The sequence below is a fragment of the Mobula hypostoma genome, chromosome 9, assembly GCF_963921235.1.
Source record: "Mobula hypostoma chromosome 9, sMobHyp1.1, whole genome shotgun sequence".
Classification (NCBI taxonomy): Eukaryota; Metazoa; Chordata; class Chondrichthyes; order Myliobatiformes; family Myliobatidae; genus Mobula; species Mobula hypostoma.
In genome coordinates this window covers 67849703-67859240 of record NC_086105.1, presented here as the reverse complement: position 1 = coordinate 67859240, position 9538 = coordinate 67849703, and the positions used below count along the sequence as shown (strand labels likewise).

Below are 9538 nucleotides of genomic sequence, written 5' to 3'. Positions count from 1 at the left end.
GGGCGGGGTTCTGAGTTGGATGATCAGCCATGATCATAATAAATGGCGGTGCAGGCTCGAAGGGCCAAATGGCCTACTCCTGCACCTATTTTCTATGTTTCTATGAAAGGGCTTCCCTTCCTCCACCATCAATGCTGCCCTCAACCGCATCTTTTCCATTTCACACCCCACCCGGGATAGGTTCCTCTTGTCCTCACCTTCCCTCCCCACCAACCTCCAGCACATAATTCTCCGTAACTTCTGTCATCTCCAACGGGATCCCACCACCAAGGACGTCTTCCCCCCCCCCCACTTTCAGTTTTCCACAGGGATTGCTCCCTACGTGACTCCCTTGTCCATTCATCCCTCCCCACTGATCTCCCTCCTGGCACTTATCCCTCACTACCTTTCAGGGCAGCCTGTATTCCATCTGGGTAGCCTCCAACCTGGTGGCATGAACATGCATTTCTTGAATGTCCCCCCCCCCCACTTCACCATTCCCCATTCACATTTCCCCTCTCTCAACTTATCTTCTTACCTGCCCATCACCTTGCTCTGGTGCTCTGCTCCCTTTCCTTTCTTCCTTGGCCTTCTGTCCTCTCCTATCAGGTTCCCCCTTCTTCAGCCCTGTATCCTTTTCACCAATCAACTTCCCAGCTCTTTACTTCACCCATCCCCACTCCCGATTTCACCTACCACCCTGCGTTTCTTCCTCCCCTCCTCCCACCTTCGAACTCCAGACCTCATGAAGGGTCTTGGTCCAAAAAGTTGATTATACTCTTTTCCATAGATGCTGCCTCCAGCATTTTGTTTGTGCTGCTTGGATTTCCAGCATCTGCAGATTTTCTCTTGTTGGTGACCTTACAGAGGTGTGAGGGACATAGACAGGATGAATGCACACAGAGTTGGGGTCAGAGGGTTAAGGTCAGATGGGAGAGATTACTAGGAACCTGTGGAGCAACGTTTGCACCCAGGGGATGGGATGAGCTGCCAGAGGAAGAGGTTGAGGTGGTACATTATCCTGGACAGGTACGTGGATAGAAAAGGTATAGAGGGATATGGGCAAATGGGAGTAGTTCAGATGGGCATCTTGGTGAGCATAGATCAGTTGGGCTGAAGGGTCTGCCTCCATACTGTGTGACACTCTGAATCTATCTGGCAGTTCTCCTATGAATAAAGTTCCAACCTGTTCAACCTCTCTCCATAAATCAGTTCCTTGAGTGCCAGCAACATCCCCTCAGCTCTTTCCAGGTTAATGGCACCTGAACACAATATTCCAAATGCAGACTCACCAACGCCGTAAACAACTATAAATCTAAATTAAGCAGGGAAGTAGTGGAGTTCAAGGTAAGTGAATGGAACTATGATTCAGATGAGCTGTAACCTTAGAAACTCTGTCTTCTCTTTGGCTGCTTCCTCTGCTTGTTTCTCAGTCACAATTGAAGGAAGCTCTCCAACTCTCCAAATAGTGATTACTGTAATGCTTTATAATACCACTGATCACCAACTGGGGTTCAATTCCCTATACTGTCTATAAGGAGTGACCACATGTGTTTCCTCTGGACGTTCTCATTTCCTCCTGCATTCCAATGACATGTAGGGCAGGGTTAGGCTTAGTAAGTTTTGGGTATGCTGAGTTGGCACTGGAAGTGTGGTGACACTGTGGGCTGCTCCCAGCACAATCCTCAAGACCTGTGTTGGCCATTAACGCAAACCACGCATTTTACTGTATGCTTTGATGTATATATAACAAATAAAGCTAATTATTAAAATTTCAACCAACCTTCCGCGCATCAATCAGAGTCATGAAATTCTGGTAAGAGACCTAATTTGACAAGCAGCAAGTTAATTCAATAAATAGTTCACTTTAATGACAAAGTCATAATTTATGACAGATACAGTGTGCATTATCTGGAAAATAAAAACCCATATACAAGCTGCAGAGACATTAAAACCGAGATTATTAGCTGTTGTCCATTAATCCGGTTACACTCAAGTACACAAACTCAAAGTTTAAAAAGACTACAAAAACTCTCCTGATGATTGTTTTTACCATTGTTTCTCTTGTTTTCACTGATTATTTACATTGTATGTTACATCAAAATGTACAGAATATAAAATATGTTTTACAGAAAACTGTTCCACAAAAGGAAAGCTCCGGAAGTCTCACTGAGATATATCACAGACGGCAGCTTGGGTTAACAGTAGACTTGTGCTAAAACAAACCGGACACCTGGTTGAGATGGCCGGTAACTACACGGATGATTGAACATTGGAAGCCATCTACCTTTGCCTCAGCCAAGACCTCGTGGTGGACGGATCCAGATATCAATCATCGTCACCACACACACAGGATAAAACACACCCCATCTACACAGAGAATTTTCAAAAAATCCCAGCATATTCGAGTGAATATAAATGCTTACACCAAGTAATACACCATGAAGGAATTTTCAACTCTTCTTACTGTGCAAGGCAAAACCAAAAAAAACTTTCCTAATTCTTCCTCCTTTTTTCATTTACAGCTTCCCAAAATTGTGCAAAAACCCTAATGCAAAGACCCCCACCCTACCCCACTCAGAGTAACCAGACATAAACCCCATTGTAATGCACCATCTTCCCCTCCCCCTCCATCTCTCACACCTCAAAACGGAAGCAAATTGCCTCCACTGATCACAGGAACACAAGTTGAGGAGCATAAATTTAACCCCAATCTGGCACCCAACACGAGGCAGACAGAATTGGGATAATCAGGTTTGAGAGAACTCTTGAACAGTGAGGGAAGTGGGAGTTTGTTAGGGTAGGGGAAGATGGGAGATCCTTGTTGCTGTTACCCTTGGGTGAGATTTGGGCTTGCAAACAGGTAGTAGAAACATGCTGGAAATTTATAGAAAGTGAACAATTTGTGCTCTTCTTAAGAGTGATCAGCCTTCTAGACGACCTTCAGTGGAGAACAAGCATTGTCCTCGATGAATTCTGAACTCCGTTAATAAACATGGGGGGGTGGGAGGGGACAGGGGGAAGGGAAGAGAGAGACACACACAATGAGAGAGGAGTATGTGAGGATCAGTCAAGCTGCCCTCATGGTTCGGTGCAAGAGAAAAACCCTGAAGACGTTGACCCTTGCACTACCTGGCAAGTGTGTAATTACCCAGCTCCCTTCCAACACCGCTGAGGATTGGTTTGCTATATTTCACTCCCATAATCTGTAGGGAATAAGGCAAGTGATTTCAGCACCATGTTTAGAATGTGACTCTCACTGAGACTTCCCAAAACCCGTGGTGATGTAGCCCTTCACAAACGTAGGTTATCACTTGCACCACTGTTGCATGTTTAAGTTGGTCTGGTGACTGGGGGACCTTCCTGTCAAGTTAGAAGACCTGTAAAAAAATATACAGCAATAGAAATCCAGAGGGAAAAAAGCCTGTTGGATAGGGAGTGTGTTTGGAACGCTTCAGCACCAAGAAAGCTGAGGTATGTCCGGCGAGTTTGAATGAGCCAGCCCCACTGTGATTACACACATTATACCCTCCCTCGTTATTTTGTGCTTATTGTGTGCTAGGTCTCCACGTGTGGAACCAGTGAGGGGTGTAAACGACGGACTAATTCCAGCTCTTCCAACCAGCACCAAGGAAGTGGAGGTCAGGTCAGAGGTCAGGGTAGAAACGGTACAGTGACTGATCCCTACATTACAGCACCTCATATCAGAGGTTTAGATGTCTAGATACTTTGTAAGGTTTCCAGTTTGGCTTAATTTATGTGCAAGTTCTTTACTTGGTTGTATGTGTGCGTGTGTGTGTGTTTGCGTGCGTGTGTGTTTGCGTGTGTGTGTGTTTGCGTGTGTGTGTTTGCGTGCGTGTGTGTTTGCGTGTGTGTGTGTTTGCATGCGTGTGTGTGCGTGTGTATGCTTGCGTGCATCTGTGTGTGCGTGCGTGTGCGTGTGTATGCTTGCGTGCATCTGTGTGTGCGTGCGTGTGTGTGCGTGTGTATGCTTGCGTGCATGTGTGTGCGTGCATGTGTGCGCGTGCGCGTGTGTGTGTGCGTGCGTGCGTGTGTGTGCATGTGTTTGTGTGCATCTGTGTGTGAGTGTGTGTGCGTGCATGCGTGTGTGTGCGTGTGTGCGCGCGTATGTGTTATTTTATTTATAGAAACATCCTCAAATCCAACTTGCGGTCCAACCATGCTGAGCCTGTGCCTGCTAGTGTGCAGTCCAACACAGATTGTTCAGGCTGTACAAGCTCTCTCTAAACACCCCGTCCCCAGGCAATCTGCGACCGGCGTTGGCGCTGAGCTCTCGTTTGCTGCTTCGCAGTGTCAGTAGACAAGGGTGGGTTTTTGACGAGCAGTCCGCCATTCCGACCCCTGCTTCAGAGAGTCGACTCCAAAGATGAATCCAGGATGTCATCGTGGTGACTGGTGCTGTCACTATCACAACTCTGTGCGCTCGAGTAGTTGGCTGCCTCCTGCAGTCTCATCAACATGTTCATCTAAGAGAAGAATAGTCATTAATGAGAGGCATTGATCATATGGATAGTCGGGAGGCTTTCTCCCAGGGCTGAAATGGCTAGCATGAGGGGGCACAGTTTTAAGGTACTTGGAAGTAGGTACAGAGTGGTGAGTGCGTGGAATGGGCTGCCAGTGGCGGTGGTGGAGGCGGATACAATAGGGTCTTTTAAGAGACTCCTGGATAGGTACATGGAGCTTAGAAAATTAGAGGGCTATGGGTCACCCTAAGTAATTTCTAAAGTAGGTATATGTTCAGCACAGCACCGTGGGCCAAAGGGCAGTTATTGTGCTGTAGGTTTTCTGTTTCTAGGTTTCTATTAATTCTGGGAAATTTCAAGCTAATATTGGGTTATTACTGCCATCAAAGGCATTTGGTGTGCAAACACAAGATCGGTCATTGGTCAGGCAACATGTGAAGTATTTTGAGCAGTTTTGGGCCCATTATAGAAGAAATCATACCCTAAGTGATGACAACAAGCTCTAAAACCTGGGTGTCTGTACCTTTCTCTGCAACCAGACCCTTGACTTCCTCATCAGGAGATGACAGTCAGTGTACATCAGAAATAACATCTCCTCCTCGCTGATGATCAACACTGGCGCACCTGAAGGATGCTCTACTCTCTCTATAGCCACAACATTGAGGCTAGGCACTGCTCAAATGTCATATATAAATTTGCCAATGGTATAATTATGGTTGGCAGAATTTCAGATGGTGACAAGAAGGCATACAGGAGTGAGATAGAAACATAGAAACATAGAAAATAGGTGCAGGAGTAGGCCATTCGGCCCTTCGAGCCTGCACCGCCATTTATTATGATCATGGCTGATCATCCAACTCAGAACCCCACCCCAGCCTTCCCTCCATAACCCCTGACCCCTGTAGCCACAAGGGCCATATCTAACTCCCTCTTAAACATAGCCAATGAACTGGACTCAACAGTTTGCTGTGGCAGAGAATTCCACAGATTCACCACTCTCTGTGTGAAGAAGTTTTTCCTAATCTCAATCCTAAAAGGCTTCCCCTCTATCCTCAAACTGTGACCCCTTGTTCTGGACCTCCCCAACATCGGGAACAATCTTCCCGCATCTAGCCTGTCCAATCCCTTTAGGATCTTATACGTTTCAATCAGATCCCCCCTCAATCTTCTAAATTCCAACGAGTACAAGCCCAGTTCATCCAGTCTTTCTTCATATGAAAGACCTGCCATCCCAGGAATCAATCTGGTGAACCTTCTTTGTACCCCCTCTATGGCAAGGATGTCTTTCCTCAGATTAGGGGACCAAAACTGCACACAGTACTCCAGGTGTGGTCTCACCAAGGCCTTGTACAACTGCAGTAGTACCTCCCTGCTCCTGTACTCGAATCCTCTCGCTATAAATGCCAGCATACCGTTCGCCTTTTTCACCGCCTGCTGTACCTGCATGCCCACTTTCAATGACTGGTGTATAATGACACCCAGGTCTCGTTGCACCTCCCCTTTTCCTAATCGGCCACCATTCAGATAATAATCTGTTTTCCTATTTTTGCCACCAAAGTGGATAACTTCACATTTATCCACATTAAATTGCATCTGCCATGAGTTTGCCCACTCACCCAACCTATCCAAGTCACCCTGCATCCTCTTAGCATCCTCCTCACTGCTAACACTGCCACCCAGCTTCGTGTCATTCGCAAACTTGGAGATGCTGCATTTAATTCCCTCATCCAAGTCATTAATATATATTGTAAACAACTGGGGTCCCAGCACTGGTTGAGTGGTGCTGAAACAACAACCTGCACTTAATATCAGTAAGACCAAGGAATTTATTGTGGACTTCAGAAAAGCGAAGTTGAGGGAACAACACACCAGCCCTCATTGAGGGATTAGAAGTGTAAATATGTATATCTATTTCTTATTATGATTTATATTTTTATTGTGTATTGCATTGTACTGCTGTAGTAAAACAACAAATTTCATGGCATTTTCCAGTGATATTAAACCAGATTCCGATTCTGATTTTGATTCTGAAGCATTTGTTTGCCTTGAAGAGGAGGTTCACAAGAAAGATCCCGGGAATGAAAGGGTTAATGTATGAACAGTGTTGTTTATAAGAATGAGAGGGGAAAATCACTGCAACCTACCAAAAATTGTAAGGCCTAGATGGAGTGAATGTGGAGGGGATGTTTCTATTAGTGGGAGAGCCTAGGACTAGAGGGCACAGCCTCAGAACGCAAGGACATCTCTTTAGAACAGAGATGAGGAGGAACTTGTTTAGCCAGAGGGTGGTGTCTGTGGAGTTCATAGCCTCAGACAGCTGTGGAGCTCAAGTCATTGGGAAAATTTAAAGTGGAGGTTGACAGGTTCTTCATTAGTAAGTGCTCAAAGATTACAGGGAGAAGGCAGGAGAATGGGATTGAAAGGGAAAATAAATCACCCATGACTGAATGGTGGTGCATACTAGATAGGCTGAATGGCCTAATTCTGTTCTTGTGCCTTATGGTCTTAAATTTTAATCACCTAACTCGTGTCAGATGAAAGCTAGCGAGAACATCTGATGAAAGACAGAGGACCTGTAGGCAAGCACTTGTGAGCGTGAAAGCAGATGTTTCCTTGCAGTTGTGCATCTCTGTGAGGATGTATGTGAGGGTCTGTGTGAGGATACACATCTCTGTCGGTGTATGACTGTGTGTGTCTGTCTGCGAATGAATTTACAAATGTATCCGTGCGCGGTCTGTGTGCATCTGTCAGAGCATGAGTAGACTATATGTGTTTGCCTGTATATGTGAAGGTGCTGGTGTGTCTGTGTATTTATCTGTACTGGTAAAGTGCATCTGTTTGTTTGTGTGAGTGTGTGTGAGTTATTGTGTCCATGTACGTGACTGTGTGTATCAGTATTCTGTGTGTATGTGAATGTGTGTATAATGTCTGTATATATGTCCATGTAAATGTCTGTATCTGAGTAACTGTGTGTACCTGCGTTGTATGTTCCTCTCCGTCATGCTGTACACATCATTAATATTGCTCTGCATATACTCCCTTGGAGTTTAATTTCTACACTGGGAGGAACAATTCAGAGCCTGCCTATTCATTCCTGACCAGAGTCCGTGACAAGACCAGAGTCTGTGACAGGACCAGAGTCTGTGACAAGACCAGAATCTGTGACAAGACCAGAGTCTGTGACAAGACCACAGCGGCTGCCTCTCACTGACCAGAGTCTATGACAAGACCACAGTGGCTGCCTCTCACTGACCGGAGTCTGTGACAAGACCACAGTGGCTGCCTCTCACTGACCAGAGTCTGTGACAAGACCACAGCGGCTGCCTCTCACTGACCGGAGTCTGTGACAAGACCACAGTGGCTGCCTCTCACTGACCAGAGTCTGTGACAAGACCAGAGTCTGTGACAAGACCACAGCGGCTGCCTCTCACTGACCAGAGTCTGTGACTAGACCAGAGTCTGTGACAAGACCACAGCGGCTGCCTCTCACTGACCAGAGTCTGTGACAAGATCACAGCGGCTGCATATCACTGACCAGAGTCTGTGACAAGACCACAGTGGCTGCCTCTCACTGACCAGAGTCTGTGACAAGACCACAGTGGCTGCCTCTCACTGACCAGAGTCTGTGACTAGACCAGAGTCTGTGACAAGACCACAGCGGCTGCATATCACTGACCAGAGTCTGTGACAAGATCACAGCGGCTGCATATCACTGACCAGAGTCTGTGACAAGTCCACAGCAGCTGCCTCTCACTGCGTCAGTCTAATCCCAGTCCCACCCACCCCACGGCAGCGTCTCAGTGGGATCACTCACCAGTGGGTCCCTGTCGCTGTCACTCTGAGGAACGTGCTTGGAGGAGCCCCCTTCCTTGGTGGAGATGTGCCCGTCGTAGCCAACGTCTTCAGGCCGCAGCTGCAGAAGACATGGCCACTCCTGCTGAAGGGAGCAGGTGGTCCACGGGTATGTGTCCAGCACCCAGCGGGAAGGATCGTCCCACTCTGATCTGGTACCGTACAGCTGGTAAGGGTGAGACACAGTGTGTGAATCCAGCAGCTCAGTACTCAACGATGGCACACCCCAGCACTAAACTGTGCTCCTCTCAATGCATGCGCACCTGGAGTGGCACCATGCTAGCATGGCGGTTAGCGTGAACTATTACAGTTCTGGGCGCCACAGTTCAGGGTTCAGTTCCAGACTCGGTAAGAAAGTTTGTACGTTCTCTCCATGTGAGCATGGGTTTCCTCCGGGTGCTCCAGTTTCCACTCACAGTCCAAAGTCGCACTTCTTTATGAATCGTTAACGTCGAGGGTGATTGATAGTGTGGCTCAGTGGCCGGAAGGGCCTGTTTCACGCTGTATCTCCAAATAAATGAACCGGTGGGTGGCTGGGCTAGGAGGGTCCGTTCAAGATTTAAAAAATAAAAATTCTCGCCGGGTGCATTGCAGCTTGACACGGCAATTTGCTCTGCTCAATAAACTGGCCACGGGGAAAACATACAAACATCTTACAGTCTGCGGCAGGAATTGAACACTGATCGGTAATCACTGGCACTGTAATAACGTTCGTGTTTGCATTTGCCAAATAGGGCTTGGGGAAAAACTTTGCAACAGTATTTACCTGAAGACCCTCTCGAACAGCTTCCAGAAGATACGGGATGAGAGAATAGTTCCACAAATCCGTGAACCATACCCTGGAACCATCCACCTCTAAAGGGCAGGAGAGAAAGAGACGGGGACCTAAAACATAGAAAATTAATAAATAAATCTATCAATTCACAGACTACATGAAAAGTACTATGGCGAGCATTTGGTCCATAATGACAGACAAGGAAGCTCATTGAACTCAACAATCAATTTATTGTGATAAACACCAAACAGACCAGGCACCCTGACCCAGAGAGAGAACCCAACCAGACTCACACAGACAGGGGAGGTGACCATCACACACCCCTATTACAGTCAGGGTGATCCACAAATACTCATGTGAATAACCGTATAACCCAAGCTGAAATGTAACAATAAATGGACTGGAACTTCCCACCATAATCCCACAAAAGCATTTTAACACAGGAATA

At 46.7% G+C, this 9538-nt stretch overlaps 1 protein-coding gene across 8 annotated transcripts in view; it reads right to left on the bottom strand.

Moving 5' to 3' along the window:
* Positions 1-1845: 1845 nt before the first annotated feature.
* Positions 1846-9538, bottom strand: part of nav3 (neuron navigator 3) — a 503350-nt gene continuing 495657 nt past the window's right edge. For all 8 annotated transcript variants that reach the window (XM_063058462.1, XM_063058455.1, XM_063058456.1 and 5 more), the window contains 3 exons: positions 9082-9200; positions 8278-8481; positions 1846-4466 (listed from right to left, as the gene is read on the bottom strand). In XM_063058462.1, coding sequence (XP_062914532.1) covers positions 4347-4466; positions 8278-8481; positions 9082-9200 — 443 coding nt within the window. In that variant the 3' untranslated portion in view covers positions 1846-4346. The remainder of the gene's footprint in view (positions 4467-8277; positions 8482-9081; positions 9201-9538) is intronic.